Here is a 25283-nt window from a genome sequence, read left to right on the forward strand (position 1 = left end):
GAATTTTGTCAAGAATATATCTCAAACTATAAATAGTCTTCAAATGATGTACAGTTTCTAAAGACCTTCTCATAGGAGAAAGAAAAATGCTACAATTATTCACTGAATCCTTTGAGAATCAAATCAGTGAAGAATTACATCCCTCCAGTAGCAGCAAACAGGGACTGTCCCAATTAATCCTTTGCCACCCCACTTTTTCAGCTGCTTCTAAAATGACCCTAAAACTACCTCTAAAGCCACATGATCCTACTCCAGTTCCAAGATCTTGGGATGCCCATGTAACAGTTCCCTGGGAGTGTAAAAGATTTATGCTTAAAACCGGCTAAGTTTCATAAGAACCAACTGCAAGACACACAAATCAGAGTATTCTTTCAAACGGCGGCAGCAGCAACACACCCCTCTCTGGTTCACTGTGAAAGACTCTGAAGATCCTGAACAGGCAAGCAAAGGAGATCAAAGAAAGCAGAAGGGATTAGCGTCTCTAAAAATAGGAGTCAATCAGCCTCATTCTTCTTGTTTTCCTATTTGTATGCTGAGCAGCATGTCCAATTGCATTGTTCAAAAGGAGATAATTAAGAAGGACTTTTGGAAGTGGCAGAGGGAATCGAAGCGAGTTCATTGAGAAATGAGCAACTGGCTCAGCATTTAGTTTCAGTTTGTGGAATGCATAAGGAAAGTATCAAAACTGCACAGCACAGCATAGGAGCCATATGGAAAGGGCTTATGTGCTTGGTATGTAGTCCTTGCTTCTATTCCTGAATGGGTCTCTAGATAGCAGGGTCTCAAGTCGGTGGAGCTAGGAAGAATGTTCAAGAGCAGGTGATAAAGTGGGCTGCTATAGGAAACAGGAAGAGAAGGTGGGTGTTTGTATGGCTGACAACTGTGCTAATGTCTCCCACTAAACCACAGCAAGCAGCACATCAGATGAGCCAGTTATCTGCAGTGCAGGATGTTGAGCTTGTGGTTTTGCTTCATGCATTGCTCACGGCTTCAGTGGCCCTGACATCATTTATTCCTCCTCTCCTCTCCTCTCCTCTCATATGCTGCACTATCTTTTGGCTGGAATATTCATTATGGTAAGGCCTTTGCCAATCACATTGGGGCCACATGGCTGTGATGCACCTTGATGGAATTCCCCAAAGGAACAAGAACATCTTTGCCTTAAATATTTTAAAACTTCTTTTTCCTGGTTCCTAGTTCAGATGGCTTCCCTCTTAATGGCAGAAAGATGTGTTTAGTGGTCAACAGGTCTGAGCGGTCGTGAAGATAAAAAGACCTGCTATGAAACATCTTTAGACTTTCCCCAAGTCTAAGCCAAGGTGCCGATTTTGATCTTTGAACACCTTTCTTAGTATGTCTAAAACCCAACAAAGAGCTGCCAGGTTCTGAAAACCATACAGTGTACATAGTAGACCATTCTTTCAAAAAGGATTTTTTTGTGGTATGCCACTATTCTTTGGAATTGCCCCTGGGCCCTCTGGGGATTCAGCCATATCTTTCTTGTGGGAAAGGCACCATGACCAGCCCACCTTTTACATTAGACAAACTGTTTTGGTACTTTGATTTTAAAAGGCATGTTTATACTATGCTCTTTGTATGCCTTGTTCAAAGCACCATTCATTACAGTGGGCTTATATACATAGGAAACTGCTTTAGTAGCTCATTTCCAGTGTTCATGGTATTGATGTAACACTGATGTTTTTTGGCAGTTATTTTCATTGCTTCCCCATCATCTGGGGGGAGAGCAACTAGATCAGGAAGGTACCTATGAAACATAATGGGGAAATGTCAGCATGGGGAAACATGTTCGGAGGGGTGGGATGTAGATTGCCTCACTCCTCCATTCCCAAAACAGAGCCTGATTCACCCCTGACTCGAGTGTTGAGAAACCTTAAGAAGGACTGACAAGGATCTTTGCAGTTTGAGACTTATTCTGCACCAAATTCACATGTGCTTTGGGTGTGTGCGCGCGTGTGCAGAAAACAGCATGTTCAACACAGGAAGCAGCATTTTCTGTGCAGAAGATACTATTTCTATGCAGAATGCTGTTGCTGGGGGTTTATCTGCTGCAAAACATGCCCGCGGTTGACTGCCATAGAAAGCAACGTCTTCTTCACCAAAGTATCATTTCCTCCACAGAAAAGGCCATTTCCTGTGCAAAACAACCAAATGTGAATTTTGTGCAGAATAAGTTCTGAATTGCGAACAAATATTAAAAACTGTGGTTTTCAGGCTTTCTCAGAGAGGGAAGAAATCCTTAAAATTACTCATTGCTCTTTTCAAGAAGAAATGTAGTGAAGAATTATATCCCTACAGCTGCCCCAGAGTTTGGGAGTAATGGAAGGCCAACAATTTGTTAACACTTATTTTTGCACATTGTTTTTTTATCCTGGTAGAGATGGGGAGCTATGCTTGCAGGATTTTCTGCTACTTGCACTTAAATGGCTTTTGGTTATGTGTTCCATGACTTAAATAAGGAGGGAATATCATTTGCTGTTCTGCCTCAGGCAACACAATGTCTTGGGTCAGTCCTGCACAGGTCTGAAGTAACTGCTTTTGTAAAGAAACATACTCAGTTCCTTTTTATCCATCTTGATTTCAGGAGATTGATGCCTTCTTAGCCAAATCTTGGGAAAGTTACTTCTTGGACTACAATTTCCAGTATCCCCATCCAACACAAACAAATGGGAGGGGTCCAGAAGATGTAGCTACCAAAGTAATATTTCGATGCTCAGTTTTGGCTGCCATAGGGTTAATCTACATGATTAAAATACTCCTCATTCCACTCAAATAGAATGTGATCCAGCCACTTGCAATTTGCAGGAGTTTGGGCATTTTGCGCCTCTCCTGAAAAAACCCTTAATCTCAGTGGAAAAGGTTTTGTGGTTTTTAACGGGGTATCTGCGTAAATCTGCAAAAATGTGCTTTATTGCATGTGTGGTTGTGCATTTTCGGCAGGGAGAGGATGAACTGGGAATTTGTGCAGGAAAGTGAAGACAATCATCAGTACAAATGTATGAGAATCTGCACTAATTTGCACAATACATTTATGACTAGCCACAGAAATGATTTCCTGAGATTAAGAGTCTTTCAATTCTCTCTTAATTCAAAATTTAGTCCATGTGACAAATTACCTGTTGACTGAGGGAATAGGTCAACCTTTAAATTGTCATAACAAACATTGCAAATAACTCCTACAATCTTCTGTTGATCCCCACCATAGTCTTCCCCGTCAGTTTTACCTATTGACAGTGTTTTGTGAATTGAACTAGATTGGTTTTGGAGTAATCCAAGCTTGAGAGGTAAAACCTTTCTACCAGCCAGATCTGCACTTATAAGTGACAAATTTGCTCTCGGATGCAACAGATTACTCATTCTCCCTTCAGAAGCCACATATATGAAATCTTAAGAAAAATGAATGTTAGCAGCAGCTGCTTTCAAAGTTGGTGCCTTGTTTGAAATCTTGAATGCCTCCCTAATTGCGCACTTTGCGACAAAATGCTGCTTTTGGTTACTTAGAATACAGCTTTCAATGCAACGCAAAACAACAGAGCTGCCAGGCCGTCTGTTCAAAGTGTTTGGCATCTCAGCTAATTATTCTGTGTTCACTCCTTGAAGAACAGCCTGAAGGAAGGAAGGAAAGTCTTCTCAGGCAAGTGAGCACCAGTGTAAGGTTCACGGATGTTGCCAACTTGTTTCCCAACAGCATTGGATGTGTATGTCTGAGGGTCTAAATGCATACCTTCCAACATTTCGCTGAGGAAAATTAGAGCACATGTGTCTGAGAAACATCAGAGTGTGGCCAGGACAGCAAAAGATATTAATGAGGAAGAACATACAAATTAGGAGAAGCTGCAGTAGTTTGCTTTTACCTGATGGTGGCCCTAAAGCAAACATACCACAGGGTTTTCTTGTCAAGATTTGTTCAGAGGAGGTTTGTCATTGCCTTTCTCTGAGGCTGAGAGAGTGTGACTGGACCAAGGTCACCCAGTGGGTTTCTGTAGCTGAGCAAGGATTCCAACCTTGGCTTCTCATAGTAGTAACTCAACACTCAAAGCATTATAGCACACTGGCTCTCTTGTTATGTGCCTTCAAATCGGCTCCAACTTAAGGAGATCGTATCAGAATGTTTTCTTGCAAAAACTTCATCAGAGGAGGTTTGCCTTCTTCTGATGCTGAGAGAATGTGACCTGCCCAAGATCAACAATAGTTTTCCATGTCCCAAAAGGAATTTGAACCTTAGTCTCTCAAAGTCCCAGCTCAATGCTCAGATCCACAAAACCACGTTGGCTCTCTTCTAACTACAGGATACCCATTGGATAAAGTGCTGGAAGATGAGTCAACACTTACACAAACCTAATTGATCCAATGCGTCTACTCTAGAAGATGACTAGCAATTGGATTTAGGTCATTTGCCAAATGCTAAAAAGTAGCAGGAAAGACCCAAAAGGCAAAGAATCCAAAATATGGCAGAGTAAGCAAAACATAGCATGAACAGAGACAAGTGCTGGTTTCAAAAAAAAATGCATTCACTTCTGTTAGAACAAAGTTCAAGAGAGAGTCAGGTGGAAGGAAAACATTGTGTGCGCATTGAGCACCAGCTATTTTTGGGGGTGGAGTTATCCTATGAGTGTTCCCCCCCCCTAAATATTTTATGTATCTCTCCAAATCTTGGGGTTCAGCACTGAGAGATGAAAGGGCAATAGCTGTCAAACTCCAAGGTTCAAATAAGTACAAACAAACAAAGAAAGAAACATACAAAGGGAGCATCTGGTCCCTCCAACAGTTAAATGAAATCTGGAAGGGGACTTGGGAGATTAAGGTCAAGTACGCACTCAGCCAAGAAATTCACTGGGTAACCTTTGGCCAGCCTCTCTCTCAACCCATCCTACCTGACAGGGCTATTGTTAGGAGAAAGAGGGTAGAGGAGAGTCTCTTTTTCTAGTTTTGAGCCCATCTAATGACAGTTGGGGTATAAATCAAACTACAGTCCACCCTCCATATCCACAGATTCTTTATCCATGCATTCAACCACCCACAGCTTGAAAATACTCAAAAATATATAAAGTTTAAAAAGCAATCCTCGATTTTGTCATTTTATATAAGGGACATGATTTTAGTATACTATTATATTCAATGGGACTTGAACATCAATGGGTTTTGGTGTCCATGGAGGGGGGGGTGTCCTGGAACCAAGCCCCAGCGCACACCAAGGGCCCACTGCAGCATATTACAAAGAACTGTATTGTTTAATAGTCTTGGGATATAAAGCTAAGATTGAAAAAGAAAATCAGAATGCAGTGAGCGGAAAAGTGGAATGGCCTGCTTCAAATCTGGAAGATATGCACTATAAGATTTTTTGTTGTTGTCGCAGATCCTGTGTTTAGCCATAGCAGGAAAAAAAAGGAGTTTGGTAGTGCTATATCCCCATTCCCAAATGCTGAGAAGAAATAAAAGGAGCATGGCTCTATCCATTTTTGTCCTGTTAGGGAACTCCTCAAAAACATGCCCTGTTAATAAGAGGTTGCTTGACTATGATTTATATATTATTTAGTTCATGTGTATGCCACCTTTTTCCCAAGGCAACTCACAGACTAGATGGGAGAAGTCACCTTCTTGGACTACAACTCCCATCATGCTGGCTGGTGGATTTCTGAAAGTTATCATATATACTCCTGTACAAGTTGACCTCATGTATAAGTTGATGGAAAGCTTTAGGGTCAAAATCATGGATTTTGATATGACCCATGGATAAGTCGAGGGTAAAACTTAGGGAGCTATAACAAAGGATCTAAAGGGGAAAACACCACTTCCATCTTCCTTTTCCTCCTCTGGACCATATAACACCACTTCCCTGGTCTGGAGGAGAAGGTTTTAACATCGAATAGAGAAAGAAGTAGATTTAAATGTGGGGTTTAGTGGGGAGAGAAGCCTTTAACACTGGATTGGAAAGGAACTGAATTTAAACATAGGGTTTGGTGGGGAGAGAAGTCTTTAACACCAGATCGTGAAAGGAATCGCACAGAGAGAGACACAAACACTCCCTGCTAGCAGCTCTTTCTAAAATCACTGGTTGCTGCTTCTTTCAGGATCTTTCCAAGCACTATCACTGTATTGACCCATATATAAGTCGACCCTGGATTTTAGGGTCAATATTTGGGTATAAATTTCTTGAATTACAATACAATTCCCCCAAAAGCAACTTTTCCAAGCACTGGCTTTTACTGTAGAAATTATGCTAGGCTTTTTTTTAAAAAACACATTTTTACATTATTTTAACAGTCATTTTCATGTTGCTAACTAGAGAAAACTGCACGAGCCACTGCTCAAAAGTCACACTGAATCGTTGGACACATCCACTATTAGTTCAGACAAAATAATGCAGAGATAGCTGTACATCAGAAGATTAGCAATGGGCTATTTCTGTTAAGAGTGCTATAGCATTTTAGTAATGATTTACCTTCCTCATCGATGTGCTTCCTTGACGCTCAGGGGCAGAACTCACATACCTAGAGAGAGAGAATCGGGGGGGAAAGGAAGAAAAGTTCATATCCGTACACAAATATAATCTATAGGAATGGCACGATTTATATAGCTCCCAGTGACAGTCTGCAGATTTACCTGTCTGCTTTATGGGACTTACACCACACGCTTCTCTTGTACACAGAAAAGGATCAAAGAACAGGAGATAGTTCTGAGTCCCGCTCAATAAGGAAAAAGAAAACAACAGCTTCCTTTCAAAAAATGTGTTGCTGAGGTCTTTTGAGTTATTTAAAACAAAGGTGTGTTGTTTGGGTCTGTAAAGCAGATTTGAAAAATCATATAAAAGTCTTTCTTGACAAGGCTGTCATAAAAAAAAAGGAAAGAAAGGAAGGAAGCTCAAGGGAAAACCAATCCAAGAAAATGTAACTGGCGCATGGGAAAGCATCTGCTTTGACAATCCTCAAAGCTGATTAGCTGATCTCTATTAATGCAAGCATAAGGGATGGGGGTTAGGGAACAGGGAGATGGAAAACAGTCGTCACTAGGATGATCGAAAGGTAACATGGCACAGTTACCAGCACTGGAAGCTGCCCTATATCTCCATACAATTGGGCCACTAAGTTCAGTAGTGTTTATCCTGGTTGACAGTGGATCTTTGGGGTCCCCAGGCAGGAGACTTGCTCAACTCAAACTGGAGATATTGGTGATTGAAATGGAAACATTTTGCAGTGGGCCCTTGGTATCTGCTGGGGTTTGATTCCAGGACACCCCCCCCCCCCGTGGATACCAAAATCTGTGGATGTTCAAGTCCCATTATATACAATGGCATAGTCAAATGGTGTCGCTTATATAAAATGGCAAAATCAAGGTTTGCCTGTTGGAATTTATATATATTTAAAAGATTTCCAAGCCATGGATGCTTGAATTCATGGATAAGCAAATCCATGTGCTCTACCGTTGTGGTCTGGCCCTTTCCTAGAAATGAGCTATTTCCTCCATCACTTCCATTTGTTACCCCATGGATTGGCTCTGTTCGGCATTTCTATGCCTTCAAGTTGACTTATGGCAACCCTCCCCGAATTTCACAGCAATTCTGATGTGACTGCATGTGTCTCATCAGGATATGTGGCATTTTGCTGATGTTCAACATGCACTCCAGGAAAAAGAATTTTGATACTTTGCTCACCATACTTCTCTAACAGGTCAGAAGTTCCAAAATGCAGCACTGGCCCGGGTTTAGGTTCTTTTGGTCACTGGAGCCTTCCTGGTATTTTGTACTATGTGTATTCATGTACATATTTGTAAACCTACCCACAATGTTCAGATTGGTGTAGAAGGTTTGACTTAAGATCTTTGAGTGGTAGCACTTAGACTCCTTTAGATTTGTTTTATCCCAAGGTCCATGTAAAATAGACCCAAATCAGCAATCCTGTCCACCAAAAAACCTGAAATCTGCTGGTCAGTCTGGAACGTATGCAAAAATATCATACCTGTAAATATCAAGTGGGGACAAAACCCAGTTATAAATGTGCCTTCTAGAAGGGAGAAATTATGAAAACCTAAAGTGTTTTTTCAGGTGGTACCCCCAAAAAGGAAGCTTCATCTCAAAATCTAATTATCATCAGGGTTTTTTTTAGTTCCATTAAATGTGCACCACTTTTGGTGACTCTGTGATTGAGAATGTATATTTGTATAGCATGACAGACACTTGCTGTTTCGATGTGACAAAGAGAGACACTTTAAATTATAGTGTAGCTGTCCAGGCTGAACATATGTGGAAGGTGAACTTAAAAACTTCTAACAGATGGCAAAAGTCCCCTGCTCTCACCTCAAGTCTCCAGGGGAACAGGTAACCACCTAAAATGTCCAGATGCCCCAAGCTCAGTACTCCATGAATCTGTACCTTTCTCGCTTTCATTCATATGGCACTCTGTACTTTATTTCCTTTCACACATAGACCCAGCTTGCTTTTATCTCTGTAGCTAGAGAGTGACACTTGAGGAAGAACTATTTTCTCCAACCACTCCGTAAACTTCTTGGCCATCCAAGAAAAGACATTTATAAACCATCAACACTTGTTTGAAGAAAATCAGAGATGCCAGACAAGTATTGTTTCAGGGTAATCCACAAGAACAGCAACAGTCTGGTAAGAAGCCTATTCTCTCATACTGTACCCTACAACTGCCTCATTTGGTAGGGACAGTCTTGATGAATCCTCTATTTTCTCACTTTTTCAGCTGTTTTTAAAAATGTCCCTGTTCCTCTCTCCTCTATCCTGTCTGCATTGGGCAGGGGCAACGCAGAGTATCCTGGTTGCTCAGATTTTCCCCTGTTACAAATGCCCCCCATTCTGATGCTGGGCAGCTGATAGCAATCGCAATAGCATTTACATTTGTATTCTGTTTATCAGTGAATTCAACACTCTGTCGCAGTTTACAGTCAGTAAGACAATTGCCCCCAACAAGCTGGGTACTCATTTTATTGACCTATGAAAGGATGGGTTAACCTTGGAGCCCTGGGATCGAACTCACAACCTTGTGGCTGCAGTACTGGCATTTAACCACTGTGTCACTAGGGCTCTTTCAGTCACAGGCACATCCCACTGAGTTTCCCAGTGCATCAGCTGCTGCCATGGGTTACTTCATTCATACATCAAAATGAGGCACCCAACCATGATCTGAATGCATTGTTTTGGACTCAGTGCAAGTGACTGGCAGCTGTGATGCTGGACGGCTCAGTGGGATGTTCATGTGAACAGCCACCCAATGTTGGAATGGAGGGCTCCAGATTTTCAGATCCAGAGCAAATAGTAAGTTTTTAAAATGCATGTATACCCTGGTCATATACTGATAAGTAGTTCTCGTCTAGTCTGTTTGCATCAGAACTGAGGTTTGGGCTCTGCATCATCCAATATCTCTACTAAGAGGATGTGGGGAGGCTGTTTTATTTCACATTTGCAGACAAGCACTCCTTCTCACTTCCCCCCTTCGTCCTCAGTTCATTTCAATTGCTGCAAAGTTCAATGTGCAAAGATAGTTTGCACTTGGTTTTGCCCTTCCCAGAAGACTCAGGCAAAAGCAAACTGCTGCAGCCTCTCCTAGCTTATTGGTTCTCCCTCATTCATAATTTTCACCCTGTTAACCATACTCTGAAGTTTCTTAGCCACATGTGTCCTAATTTTCACCTGGGAAATGTTAAAAGGTATTTTACCTTAGGTTGATAAGAAATCTGTGACACAGATTATAGCACACCATAGCAAACCAGAACAATGGATGATTCCTAATGCATGGGTTGTACTTAGAAAATGCAAGGAATTGATTTGAAACAGTAAAACGTGGAGAATTTTGGAAACATCACTACACCTGATGAAGGCTTGGCTTTACAAGGCACCTGCAAACAGCCATATATAATGCCATCCACAACCTCTTTTTCTGACTCTGACATGTTCCAGCCAGTTCTCTTTGGCTCAGGCTATTGGCTATTTATAGCAGAAGACGTCCTAATATGAGCATCTTGCACCTTGCTGCCCCTCAAGTAATTAAGGGTTCGGTGATAATAAATAGCTGCAAATTGGAGCCAGTCCAAGGGAAAGCTATGATGCCAGCCACACCGTCCGCAGCATTCAGAATAAATGAGGGTTGTGTGCATTCAGAAATTAAAATCTCTAAGTAGGTTTGCATGCATTTTGGACCACTTCTAGCCTTAATTTATAGAACAATGCAATCGCAACCACAGATGGTCTGCTTTTCCAACCTTACCTGCAGTGTAAACTATTGCTTATTTATTTAGGTCTCTATCTGGCTTCTCACAGAGCTGGGACTTGCACCCTTGGGCATCTACTCTACACCTCAGTGAGGGGCTCACCTCTATACATAGTGCCCTCAAGCACTCCCTCTGTTTCCCCAGGTTGTTTCTGACTGTTATCTAGCCTCTGCAAGCATAGAAGGAAAAAACAAAAACAAGGAGAGGAGGAGGAAGAGAAGCCTCCGCAACTGCCTTCACCTGCCTTGTCCTCTCCTTTAGACCACTCATATGGGCTGAGGGTCAGGAAAAATAATGTGCATAATTCCATTTGGGATTTCAGCCCATTAAAGCTATCCCACTGAAAAAAAATACACAAAACTGGAGATGTCAAAAATCCTCAGTCATACCCTCCAATTGTCCCGATTTGGCAGGGAAAGTCTGGATTAATTCTCTGCTGTCCCGATTATTCTGCTGCTTTTCAAATGTCCTAGTTTCTCTCACCTCCTCCCACTTCCCTCCTTAGTCCTCAGGTTACTTCAGTTGTTGCAAACTGAGTTTCAGGTACCATAGTAGTCTGCACTCAACATCAGGAGGGAGAGGAGAGGAGGGGTGGAAACTTGCTCTTCCCAGCAAGCTCTGGCAAAAGCAAACTGCTGCAACATCTCCTAACCTGTGTGTTCTTTCTCATTGGTAACTTTTGCTATCTTGGCCATATCCTGATATTGCTTGGCCAAAGGTGTCCCTGTTTTAATCTGTGAAATGTTGGGGAGAGGGTATGCAATAGTACAATGGAGGGGGAAATTACGGGTCCACAGTACTTGTGGAAAAATTCACTTCATAGTACATTACTTAACCAGAGTGTTAATGGGTAACAGGGATCATGTAACTCACCTGCTACAACATCTACCGGTCTATTTCCGGGCACTACTCAAAGTATAGTTATGACCTATAATGTTCTATACTTGACAGACCTTATTTCCTCATAGGAGCCTTCTTGGGTCCACAGTTCCTTCAAAGATGCTTTATTCTCAGTCCCTCCATCTTCACCAGCATGGATAGTCGGGTCACAAGGTAGGGTCTACTTGGTGGCTGCCTCCAGCACATACCAGGTGCTGTAGGCTATCCTTTAGTTTAGAGGAAGCCAATGGCAATGGCAAACCACTTCTGAGTATTTGTTGCCTAAGAAAATACTGTGAAATTCATGAGGTTGCTATAAGTTGACTTGGAGGCACATACACACAGAGAAATCAGGGAGAAGTACTGCAGTATTTGGAGAAGGCTGAAACCTACAGGACATTCTGATCTGGAGGTGGGTCCGAAGCATGCTAAGCAGGTGACTGAACAAAATCCTTGAGCATCCCTACAAGGGATTTCCTCTCCTCCTTGCCGCTCTGAGTCATCACACGGCTTTGCAAGATCCTGTAACCTGCTAGACTGTTGATGTACCCCTTATGGGCTGCTGAGCCATTCATCCCCTCTTCATAGCTGCAAAGGTAACTATTCCCACAGTGTCAATGATGACTCCAAGAATGACACCTTTGCAGCTTTCTGTCCTGGAAAGCAAAACTAATAAAGCAGCTATGAGATTAGTGCTGGAGTGTGCCCAACACACAGGACACTTCATCTCCCCCCTTTCCACAGCAGGCTCTTTCCTGGTTCTTTGACAGAGTATATGGTTGCAATATGAAGCAAAAACGAAGCAGTTGGCAAGTCCAAAATGCGAAAGATGGCCTGGTATGGCAGCGAACCAAGAAAGCAACTTGCCTTTGATTCTGAGTCACAACATAAGATTAATGAGTTATGAAATCTGAGCCTCTACAAACACAGACACCCTGCACTTTGTGCATTAATTCCAGATTAGTCTCTTGTAACCAACAGAAAGAGCATGGTTTAGTGGTTTGATCATTGGACTATGACTCTGGAGACAAATCCTTGCTTGGCTGTGGTACCCTACTGGGTGCTCTTAGGCAAGTCACACTCTCTCAGGCTCAGAAGATGGCATGGCAAGACCCCTAGGAAGAAACTTGCCAAGAAACCCCCATGATATGTTCTTGATAGGTTATCTAAAAATTCTGTCTTAATTTCCAAAGGGGAACATATGTCCTCTGTGTGTGTGACAATGATAAAATGTGAGCGACTGTGTTTTGGCAGCTCCAAACCGATACTTATGCATAATGCATAATATCTAATTACTTCATCAGGTGCCATCTCTAGATCTCAGCTTTTGGCCTGGAAACCTCAGGATGTGGGGCACATCTGAGCTGGAAACTCTATTCCTCCCCATTTACTGTCTTAGTTGCTTTCCTCTAGAGCAGTGGTTCTCAACCTTCCTAATGCAGTGACCCAATAATATAGTTCCTCATGTTGTGGTGACCCCAAACCATAAAATTTGTAGTCTCAGATCCTAAGACCATTGGAAATATGTTTTCTGATGGTCTTAGGCAACCCCTGTGAAAGGGTTGTTCGATCCCCAAAGGGGTCATGACCCAAAGGTTGAGAACTGCTGCTCTAGACTGACATGTAACAGTTCATTGATCCCCTTCTTTAACTGTGGTGCCCAGAGCTGGAAACAAATATGACCAAAGCAGAATGATTCTATTATTTCTCTTGATCTGAACTATTGCTGCAGCTTAACAATTGAAAATTGTGTGTCTTCATGTCACCTGTTGACTTATGATGACCCCATGAACTTCATTGGGTTTTCTTAAGCAGTAAGTGGTGATTTTGCCAGTTTCTTCCTCTGAAATACAGTCTATAGTACCTGGTATTCATTGGAGATCTTTCATCATAGTACTAACCAATTTTGAAACTGCTTAGTTTCCAATATCAGAGGGGGCTCTGGTGCTTTCATTTCACTCCCCTTTGAATGTAGCAATGGCAGGCTTGCATGGGAACCTGTGGTGGTGTGTGGCCTACTTGTGAGGTGCCCAAAGATCCGGTTTTGTAGGTATGGCCTAGAATGGCTGTATAAGTCCAAGATACCTCCTCATAGTAAGAAGGGAGGCTTTGGCAGCTCCAAACAGATACTTATTAAGTGGGAGAAAAGCCAATATATGCAGAAGACTGTGGGTGTTTGCGTTGTGCAAGCCAGGATCGTGATTCCTTGGTTTCACGACATCTGCAGGGTCCCACGTATTTCACCCAAGCAGCAGAAACTAATTTTTCTGGGAGGAAAGGGAATCAAACCCAGAAAGCTGCTGGCCTCGAACCCAGGCTGTGAGTGCTGCCAGATCTAATGCTCTGCTCTTCTTCGCTTGCTTTTTTTTTGGCACAAGCAGCAGTCGGGAGCAAAAGAGCCAGCCTACTGCTGATTTGGCTAGAGCCAGCATCTCTTTCAGGGTCAGCAGCCTGAGGCGCTGGTGGAGGAGACCCAGCTGTGATTGAGAAACCACTTTTTCTCCTTTCTTTTTCCTGCTGCTTTTGGACTGGAGGCTGCTGAGAAGAAATGCCAATGACTCTGTACATTTCTGATTGGCAAGAAAGGAAGGATATATGTTTTGCTGAGTTTTCATCTATCGGGGCAAGGGTTAATGAAATGCCTTGCACTTTCTGATGGATTATCAGTGGTAGAGGCTTGCAGGATCAAAGCACAGGGCTATGGGATTAGAAGGGTTGATGATGTTGACTGCCAGTCCTTTTCAAGTACCCCTGCCCCATCTGACTTTACCTGCAATCTTCATAGTACAGCTGACCCCCCATATTTGTAGGTTTGACTTTTGCAGATTTGATTATTCACAAATTTGATTAGTATGTTCTCTCTAGAAAACTCTAGGTCCTCCAGTGTAACTATATGGTTAACCTCTAGCAGAGGCTGATCATAGAATTGTGTTGGATGACCTAGAGATTCCTAGAGAGACTGCTTTTCTAGGTATTTGTATGTCCCTCCAGCATGATTCCAGCAGATGTTGAGCATACACTTGTGCTAGAGGACCTAGAAATTCCTAGAGAGATTTTTTCTCAAGTAGTGTGTGTGTGTGTGTGTGTGTATCAGATTTTTATTTGTGGTTTTCCCATTTTCCTGTGCTGCTATTCCCAGTGAAAGTGCAAGTTGGAATATTGGCTGAATCCATACTGCAGAAACAATCCAGTTTGACATCACTTTAATTGCCATGATAATGCCATGAGATTCTGGGGATTATAGTTTTGTGTGACATTCAACAGCAGGGAGAGGAATAGGGAATGAGTCCTTCCCAGTAGGCTCATGCAAAAGCAAACTGCTGCAGCCTCTTCTTGCTTTTGTGTTCTTCCTCATTCATACCTTTTGCCTCCTTAGCTGAACAGATATGGCCAAACATCAGTGAAATGATGGAAGGTATGCCATTTTGTCACATGAGGTGGAGAATTCCAAATATATCTCTCCTTTCCTCTGGCAGTAAAAATACTACAATAACTGAGAAAATTACTAACAATTTGCTCCTCTTGGTAGTACCCCAAATCTGCTGCCTGAGATGCCCTGCCTAATGACAGGGCAGGCCTTGGCTTTCAATGTAGGGTCAAATAAGTGGTGTTTTTGGTAACACAGAGCTCTTGGGAAATATTGGCAAGGTGTGTGTATGATGCCTAATGAGCTGCCAAGCTGTGCGTATAAAGAAGTTGTAATAAAATTCTGATTGCTACATTCAGAATAAGCAGCAAGCAGCCACCCAGTGACAATCCACCAAAGACATGCGGGTCCTTTAAATAAATGCATCAAGCTAGCAATAAGGACAAACATTTACGTAATTATGATGCCAGTATTTCTGCAGTTCACACAATGTTAATTAGGGCGAAAATGAAAGATTAAAAAAGAGAGAGAGAGCTGTTTCATTTAAAGTACGCAGCAGGGACCCGCAGACACATTCATAATCCAAGGCCAAGATTGTTTTGTCTCTGTGCCTCTTCAAGGAGGCAATTTACATTTCCCATTAAATAAATAAAATGGGATGTAGAAAGGCAGGAGCCAGGAAATCGGATTCTTTTTTGACACTACTCAAGGGCAGACGAATCAAGAGGAAAAGCTGGCAGACAAGGTCCCATACATATGGGGACACTACTAAGACCATAACGTACACAAATATTTCACAGAGGAAAGCTGGGACAGGTGTGGCCAAACAAAATCAAAATGTGGTCAAGATGGCAAAAGTTGTTAATGAGGGAGAACACAAAGCTAGGAGAGGCTGCAGCAGTTTGCATTTCCTTGAACCTCCTGGGAAGGCCATGATTCTTCTCAGCTCCTCTTCGCTCCTCCCTTTGCCTTCCTCCCCGGAGTAAAGTAGTACCAGCGTGATTTGGAAATCTTTTGGGGAGGCCCTTCTCTCTTTTCCAGCACTCTTCCAGGGTAGACTTGGATCTAATCCACAACCCATCCCATGGAATTCTGGGATTTGTAGTTTGTTGTGGCAACAGTGCTGACGGAGACTGCTATGTGCAAATTATGTGCAGGATAGGTCCTGAACTGCGAAAATTCTCATTAGTGCAGGCTTCTTCTCATCAGGGATTCTCAACATGGTTTTTGACCACTTTTTGGAATATTTTTGAATAGTCTTTCCATCTCTAGATTTTAGTTATTTTGTAACTGCTGGTTGGCAGACAGATGGGGTACAAATTGACAACTAATAATATGGCAACTAATAATAAATAATTAATAATAGCAATGACCCATAGTTTGGATCATCTACTTAGCTATGCATGTGTAATTCAATAACAGCTACCTGTCTAATTCTAATTTACAAGGCAGCAGCTGCACCAAGAGACAGATCTGTTCAGCTGGCAAATGGGGTGCAGGAGGACGCTTTTTTCGCCCCTTTTTCTCAGCAAGCAAAGATGTGACAAGGAATTGTCAAGGGCTCCTTCTTCTGATGGTTGCAGCCTTGCTAGCTGGTTTGGGAGTGCTGGAAATATCATTGGTCGGTGTACTGATCATTTGCTCAACAGACCTCTGCCCTTGGTGTGGCTGCTGCCTGGTAAAGTACAGTTGGAAGGCATTTACAATTGTGGCAATAGTGCCACAAATTGGCAGGTACAGAACAGTTATGGATCTGTAAGTCTAGGTCACAGATCTATAACTGCAGTACAGAATGCCACACAATATTCTCAGTACTTCCACTTTCTACTGAAAGCTGTAGTTTACTTTGCTAAAAACAAAAACAAAGCAAAAAAATCCCAAAACTTTTTTGCTGTCTTTGTGTCAGAAAACTCAGCGCTTCCCTATGAGAACGTAAATCTGCCGAGAAAATCTGACAGAGCTGTAACGATAAAACTTGGCCTGATAAACCATCTATCTCAGCCTACAGTTTGGTTTTTCAACTTTTGACATTGAGCATAAGAAGTAACATAAGGCCCAGAGCGCTCAATACCAAATGTTTTTCTTTCTGCCTTAATGGATCTATGATTGACTGCGCCACCCGTTTAAAAGAAGTGGCAAGGCACAGTTCTCTGAAGGGCAAGCGAGCCGTCGCAATGCATCGACCTCACTTTTCATTGTATGCATTGTGTAAAGATGGAACGTGGGCTGTGGGCAAAATCTCTTTCAAAAGTAGATAAAACAAGGTCCCTTGGTTCTTTGGAGAATGTAAATATGGGGAAATGCTTAACCTATGTTTAACTTGTTAACACTTAGCCTTTCTGGGAATATCACAATTGTCAGGATATTTTTTTTGCAAAGAATAGAAAGCTGAAATCAGGCATACCCAAGGAATGCAAGGAAGAATATAAGAAGAATACTGTTGGATCAGACTGAGGGATCAGAGCTGTCCCAATACATTTTGTGGCCTGCGGCAAGGAGAAGATGGCACTCTCCCCTTCCGTATATAAAAGCCAGTTGGTCTGGCAGCTCAATCAGACTTCAGTACAGGTGATGGGGAAATGTTCTTCACTGGCCTAGAGGAGTAGTTTAAATGGCAGAGAACCAGCTTTTTGGCACATATAGCTCTGTCCACCAAGAGAAGGCAATGTCCAGGGGACTGTGGCCCAGTACAGACAGTCACAAAGTGCTGGCCTGCGGGTGGAGTCATGCCGGATCGTCCACACATTTGACGCTGTGACTCCGCCCCCTCGCACCATGATGTTGCACACTGTTCTAAATGGTGTGCGGCATCATGGTGTGACCCTGGCACTACATCTAGATAATGCAGCACCAAAAGGCCATCACAAAGCTGTGCCGCCACGCCTGTGGCGCCTTTTAGATGGTACAAAAAGGAGCTGCATTTGGTGGCTCCTTTTTCTGCCCTCTGGAGGCCGTATTAGGGCCACAACTTGCAGTGGCCATGACCCCGATCCAGCCAGTAAAGGGGCAGCTGCATGGTGTTCTTTAGGGGCTGTTTGTACAGCCCCTCAGTTAGGTAGCCAGGCTGGGAGCAACCCAGACCTTGAGATTTCAGAGCTCCAAACCCTATCACCTAGGGATGGTAGTTGTTGGTATTATGTGTCTTCAACTCATTTCTGACTTATGGCAACCCTAAAGCAAATGTATTCTGGGCTAAGAGTATGTGACTCAGCCAAAGCCACCCAGTGGATTTCCATTGCCTGGCAGGAAATCGAACCCTGGTCTCCAGAGCAGTAGTCCAATGCTCAAACCACTACACCATGCTGGCTGGTGGGACTTAGTGATACCTGAGAGGATATGAAAAGAGAGGTGGGCCAGGTGGACCCTCTGGAGAGTCTACAGCAGCCACTCCAAAGCAATCTACAACAGGACCAGCAAAGCACTATAATATGCATGCGTAGCAACAGCAATAGCAGCGACATTTCTAAACTACTTCATACTGAACTAAGCAGTCTCTAAGTGTTTTACAATGTTCAAGTTAATTTCCCCAAAAAGCTGGGTACACATTTTAGTGACCTCAGAAGGATGCCAGGATGAATCGACTCTGGAGCCCCTGGCTGGAATTGAACTCACAACCTTTATAACAGAGTGTACACTGCTCAGAAAACTTTAGTTGGGGGAAGCAAAAAGTGCAACCCCTCAATCATTTTTCAGTAAACAAGCTGAATAACATTTGTACCTGTTCCTCATCAAACCACAAACCAAAAATCCAGCATCCCATTTCTTACTAAACTGGTGCTTATGGGAAATGCGCCAGCAAGTTTTCAAGACGACTGTCCTATTGTTACTGTCCCAGTTACTGATATTCAGTGGTATACACTTCCTGAAAATGGATGTTCCACTAAGCAACTGCAGCCAATAGCTGGCAACAGTTTGCCTCTCCATCAGTTTGTCTAATCCACTCTCAAAGCCATCTAACATGTAATTGAAAATCTACCGAAAGTTTGAAATACCTGAAAATAGGGCATTTTAACACCTGCCACTCAAACCTCGCAACATTAAACTTATCTCAGCATAGCAGCTAGAAACTCAGCCGAGTAATCTGCAGCGTTCATGCTCAGAGGAGAATTTGGCCTTCGCGTATCTGAGCTAGATTCAGACTGGGGGAAAAGGAGGCGGAGGCGGTGGCAGACATAAGCATACGTTTCGAAACAAGGCAAGTCATGGACGCAACAGAACGGAGGCAGCGTGGAAGTTCCCCTTTCAGTTGTGCTAAAAGGAAAGGGGTAGGGTTGTTGTATTTTCCAAGGGCAATTTGGAAAAGTGTCTATGATTTATTCAATTTAGTTATTAAATTATTTATATCCCCATTTTGTACATAGATTACAATGTTAAAATAGACAGGTAAGAATTGCGTGCGAGTTGTAAGTTAAGATCACACTCTGGAGATTAGGAAAATTAAGTTAGATTTTATCTAATTGCTAAGCATTATAAGATAAGATGAGATGTGGAAGGTTAAGGTAATGATCATGGCAGAAGAAAGTTGGATGATGATGATGATGATGATGATGATAATAATAATAATGTATATTGTGTGCATGTAGTTGTTGTTTGCCTTCAAGTCATTTCTGACTTATGGCAACCCTAAGGCAAACCTATCATGGGGTGTTCCTGGCAAGATTTATTCAGAGGGGTTTTTGCCTTCCTCTGAGGCTGAGAGGGTGTGACTTGCCTAAGATGGGGTTCCAAGGCTGAGCAGGGACATGAACTCCATTCTCCAGAAGTCATGGCCCAATGCTCAAACAACTAAGACGAATGTATTTACATGTATACTAGCATTTTTAGCTTTTGTGTTGTAATGGGCTACATTTTTTTTCTTGAATGCTGTACATTTTGTGGTGCCTTGTCATCTTTTGCAGTTAGGACATCTGGTCACCCTCCCTTAGAGTTGCCACAGGTTGGAAATGACTTGAAGGCACAACAACAACAGCAACAACAAAATCAATTTTAAATAATGCAACCATAAGATAAAATCATTTAGGCCCAAAGGCTTTAATAGAAAGCCAAGTTTTGACTTGGGACCAAAATGATCCCAGCACTGGGCCTCTAGGGGAGATAATGCCACAGTTGGGGTTCCACCACAATGAAGGCCCTCTCTCATGTCTTCCTTCAATGTGTCCCCATATTGAAGGAGGCCCTCCAATAGATATCAATTTTCAGACAGGTATATATATAGAGAGACACTCTCTCAAGTATCAAGATCAGAAGCCAATTAGGGCTTTAAATTCATCACCAGCACCTTGAATACAGACTGGAAATACATAGGTCGTTCAGAACACAATTGTGTGTCTGTTTCATATGTAAAGGTAAAGGTAAAGGTAGTCCCTTGACATGAATGTCTAGTTGTAACCGACTGTAGGGGTGATGTTTATCTCCATTTGTAAGCCGAAGATCCAGCATTGTCCGAGGACTACCTTGGTGGCCATGTGCCCAACATGACTTCGCAGAACACTGTTACCTTCCCACTGAGAAGTGGTGCCTATCTATCTACTTGCATTTGCATGCTTTCGAACTGCTAGGTTGGCAGAAGCTGGGACTAGTGATGGGAGCTCATCCCATCTTGCAGCGCTTGGGCCTCGAATGGCCAAGTGTCCAGTCTTTCGATCATCAGAATTGGTGTCTTAGCCACCAAGCCACCACATCCCTATGTGCATTCATACATACATGCATGCATTTAAAAAAAAAATCCCCAAGACACTTTGCTCACAATGAAACGGATAAGAATTAAATCAAGGTGGTGCAGGGATGTAGCAAGACAGCGAGAAATGGTCCGCTTGAAATTTCTTCAAATATGTCACTTTCAAAGGCAAAATCTCTAAATTCTTTTTTTCCTCTGCTAATGTGTTGAATGTCTTTATGATATCAGCATGTGTATCAAAACAGAGAATGGATTTTCATGCACAGCTATATATGCACCGAAGGCAAGTCCTGCAGCATAAAAAGCGTACATGAGTGGAAAGGCATTTTCCTGTACATCTACAATGTCTTAGTAAGTTCAAGAAGTGTTATGCTGCTGGGAAGGGATCCATTTTTAAGATTAACTTCAACCAAGGGTAAGATTTAAGATATATGAGATTCAAAGAGAGAGGGAGAGGAGGTTTGGTTCTGCTGGATTTAAAACACATTACTCTGCATGCCGTTTGGTGTGTAGGAAGGCTGTTGCAACCAGAGAGTATAGAACTGAACTATATATATATTACCTGATTATTTATGTTAAGGCGAACTTGAATTTTAACAACCATTATTTGAAATAATCTTTTCAAAGGGAGAAATTTCTACAAAAGAGAAATTGTAGACAAAAAAATGATCTGCTGGTAGTATATAATAGTCAAGGAAGTCATTGAAATCTAGGGAAGGATTGTTTTGCTAATAGACAATTAAGTGAAAGATTTCAAAAGGACCCAAAAATGCAAAAGTTCGACCTGTCTAAACCATAGTTTGAAACTAAGTTGTGTGCAGATGACAAACGTTTGATTGCTAAAATGTAGAGACTATTGTTGAGGTTTGAAGCAGGAGGGGAACCAGTGAAGGACTTTATGGTGAAATGGGCTCAAAATATTGCTTCAAAAGGAATAATGGGAAAGAATGTGGACAAAGAGATTGAAATTTATCTTGAATTTTGATTTAAGGGAGAATTTTACAAAATGATGTATAGGTGGTATTTAATACCAGATAGATTATCGGAAATGTTTAAGAACTGTTCAAACCAATGTTGGAAATGTACACAGAATATAGGTTCCCCCCCATATGTGATAAGGCACTGAAATACTGGAATCAAATTCATTCAATGTTAGAAGGAATTTTTAATGTCAAGATACTGATGAAATCAGAGGTTTTTCTACTTGGATGCTGACTGATCAAATTCAGAAGAATCATGAAAAAGACATTATAATGTATGGTTACAATGGATAGAATAATATACACTGAGATATGGAAAGACACTGACACACCAACAGAAGATTGGCCAATGAAGACGATGGATCTTGCTGAATTTGACAAATCGACAACGTTGAGCAAAGATAAATCTTAGAATAATTTTATGCAAGATTGGGAATTGTGTATTTCATATTTGCAGTCTTAGAGGGGACATGAATCAGTTTTAGAGAAATAGTGGTATATCACTTTGGGGGAAGTCAGTAGTGTTAAATGTTCAATTGCAATGCTAGAAATTTGGAAACTGAAGGAAAATTTCAAGGGGGATAGCATTCTTCTTTTAGGGGCAAAGGCCTCATTTCTCCTCTTGTCACTACATTTCTGCTTGGCCCTCCAGATGCCATTGGACTATAATTCCCATCAGCCTTAGCCAGCATAAGACATTATCACACAAGGACAATTGGACGTATAAACAGGGATTATCCAGTGAAAACTGTTCATTCGCAATTAAGATTTTCACATGAAGTTGCAATTAAATGGCCATTATCCCGGGAATATCGCACAATTGCGATAAAGCTTTTCACATGACGTTGTGTTGAAAAGTGATCAAAGTGGCATTAACCCGTGAATAACCAGGCAATAAAGAGCAACAAATCATTCACAGTAAAATACCAAAAATGCTGTCTTGCTGTTCATTGCCCGATTGTTGCCTGGTTATTCCTAGGATAATGGCTCTTTTATTGATCTGTGTCTGAAAATTGTGCAATTTTCATAGGATAAACCCTGTTTAAACTTCCAATTTTCCTCTGTGTGATAAAGTCCATAGTCAAGAGTGGAAAAAAAACCTCCTCATCCTTTCCTTTAGAAATTCAAAACAAATATGATTATATATTTAGGCAGTAAAGTGGTTGCACAGAAAGTGAGTTAGTGCACTTCATTTCCACTGGTTTCAGTAGGAACTGAGTTACATTTCGACTTAAATTATCCCATTGATTTCATAAGGAGACAGGTCCAACTAGCTTGGCATAGATCCAGCTTAATGCCTTTGGGCTGGATCCAGACTTAATCCTTCCAGGAAGAGACACAGAAATCAATGCGATTGATTTTGATAGGTCTTCTCTAAATATAGCTTTGTCTCTAAGCACAACTGAATTTTGACTTTAAATCCAACCATTTCAAAAAAAAAGGAGTTCTTTTTTTTTACTTTTGGAAGATTAAGTATAAAATTTGAACTGTAGCTGGAAAATATATTTATTTATCTAAGTCAACATATGAATTGCACCTTGTAATTCCAACTGAAATGTTGATTTTTCCAAAAAGACCCCTGAAATCACTTGTATCCTTGGCTCATCCCTTTCCCATGCAATCGACAGGTGATGCGGTTCTATTCTGTTCTAGTTCTGTTCTGCATATGATGTGGCAACCTTTGCAAATGCAATATTGCCAAGGGACACAAAATCTCAGGGAGGTTTGTCACACATTCAAATGAACACAGCTGGCAAGCAGCTCTCCAAATACATTCGCGAGGAAGACGACAAGAAGACAAAGTTTTTTAACATTACCTTTCAGAATCTCCAGCGATGGTATCTCCTGCCCTCTGCAAGAAGGAAGAAAAAGAGAAAGAAGAAGTGATGTTTTCACATTTGGAGAGGAAGAAGAAGAAGAAGAAAAAGAGTTCACTGACATGATCAGAGCTGTCTTATCTGCAGGAAAAACAAGGCCACGGAAACAACCCAAGTCAGCAGGTTGGTAGTTCGAACGGGAAGGAAGCTGAAAACCTACCCTCAGTCTGAAGAAAGCTTTTGCAAGAAGCATTAAAAACAAAACCGATTTTGCAATGCAGGATACAGAGATGGGGTTATTGCCTGTTCCTTTTTGCATTTTAAACCAAGGCAGTTAGGATGGAGGACAACATATTTTAATTTTAAAACTGCAATGTACAATTGTCCCTCCATATCCATGGATTTTTTATCCATGGATTCAGTTATCCAAGGATTGAAAATTCAAAATAATAATAATAATAATAAATCCAAAAAAGCAAACCTGGATTTTGCCATATTATATAAGGGACACCATTTTATTATGCCATTGTATTTATAGGGACTTGACCATCAATGGATTTTGATATCTACAGAGGGTCCTGGAACCAAACCCCAACAGATATCAAGGGCTCACTGTATCAATAACGAAAAGTCACACTAGGAGTATCTCATACACAAGTGCTCTTGCTTTGGAGTCATCCATGGAGCAAAAAGAACTTGGTGCAGGGAAAGGGTCTATGTCTATTGTCCTGTAGGTTCCAACACCAATATCATGGACATTCCCAGGAGTGTAGCTATGGAGTTAGTGGATGAGGGCATTGCCTCTCATAAGAATTCTGTCCCCCAAACTACAGGTTCTTCATAACCTCTCTTTGGAGGAAGTTTCACAGCCACCAACAAAGCCCTGTTTTACTGAGATATTTGCAAATTTTGGAGTTTTGTGTGGGTTTTTTGGGCTATGAGGCCATGTTCTAGAAGAGGTTATTCCTGATGTTTCACCAGCAGCTCTGAAGATGCCAGCCACAGCTGCTAGTGAAACATCAGGAATAAACTCTTCTAGAACATGGCCTCATAGCCCCCCCCCCAAAACCCACAAAAACCCATGGATGTCGGCCATAAAAGCCTTCGACTTCATAGTTTTTTAGCCCATTGCTAGTATTAAAAACAAATCAATGGTGTAGTCTTATTTAGTTTTACCCTGATATAGACAGTGTGTTTGTTTCTTAGAGTGCACCTGCACTCAGGGTGACCACATATCCCAACCATAAAGGAAGACAAGGCACCACAAAATGTAGAGCATTCAAGAACAAGGGAGGACATTACCAGAGAAAAGATTAAAAACACTCGTGTAAAAACATGCTTCTTAGCCATGCACCAAATGGAGGACATTGTGAAATTCCTCCTGAACAGAAGGTTGAGATATAGGACATGTCCTGGAAAAGGAGGATGTATGGTCACCCTGTCCATACTATAGAAATAATGCAGTTTGACACCACTTTAACTTCCATGGATCAATGCTATGTAATCCTAGGATTTGTAGTATGTTGAGGCACCAGAGGTCCCAGAGAGAGAAGGCTAGTTATCTCACAAAACTATAAATCCCAGAATTCCATAGCATGAGCCATGACATTTAAAGTGCTTTATATCCCGCTTTTCTCCCAAAATCAAAGTGAAGCCTCAGTTCTTCCGCCGCTCCTCTCCCTAGTTCAGCATAAAGTAAAATGGTGTAGCTTCTATAGCCAGTCAAACAGCTTGGAAGCCCAGACAGACATGCTCTAAAATTGTCGTACCATTTGGCTATTTGCAAACACTGCTAAAATGTGTGAACAGCTTCAGAAACTGCAACTCTGGAACTTTGGAAAGTCAGTTGTTGGCAGACACAACAGAGAATAGTAAGGGACTTTGTCCTCCCCCTACTGATTTGTGTATGTAGTAGCTGTTGCAATTAATTAATTATTTTAAAGGAGCATATGGATGCTAAGTACATTCGTAGCACTGTTGTGCCCAGTCCTATATATAGTAATTATGCAAGGGATTATCAGCAATTCTTCACTGACAGCTAGAGCCGTATAGGCAACTTAGTGTATTTGCATGCTTGGGGACTACAGCTCCTATCATTCTTCACCATTTGTTGTGATGGATGGGTCTCATGGGAGTTGTAATTCCAAATGTAAGCAGGGCTCAGGTCGCTTACCGCATCCCTGCATCAACAGTGGCTGAGGGCACTGACAAACGATAGGATCTAAATGTTTTGATGAATAAATGTTAACAGATTAAATTTTCGGCCTAGCAAGGTTAACAGAATTCAAGGATGCTTTCCCCAAAAGTATGCTAGACAC

General features: G+C 41.8%; 1 protein-coding gene across 1 annotated transcript in view; it reads right to left on the reverse strand.

The window, feature by feature from the left end:
• The window catches only part of LOC121936846 (connector enhancer of kinase suppressor of ras 2-like), a 327954-nt gene that overhangs the window by 48574 nt on the left and 254097 nt on the right, over positions 1-25283 (reverse strand). Inside the window, exons 14-15 of the mRNA XM_042479498.1 lie at positions 22966-23000; positions 6461-6509 (exon numbers count right to left, since the gene is read on the reverse strand). Of these exons, the coding sequence (XP_042335432.1) occupies positions 6461-6509; positions 22966-23000 (84 nt within the window). The remainder of the gene's footprint in view (positions 1-6460; positions 6510-22965; positions 23001-25283) is intronic.

The sequence above is a fragment of the Sceloporus undulatus genome, chromosome 7 (assembly GCF_019175285.1).
Source record: "Sceloporus undulatus isolate JIND9_A2432 ecotype Alabama chromosome 7, SceUnd_v1.1, whole genome shotgun sequence".
In the NCBI taxonomy this organism is placed as follows: domain Eukaryota; kingdom Metazoa; phylum Chordata; class Lepidosauria; order Squamata; family Phrynosomatidae; genus Sceloporus; species Sceloporus undulatus.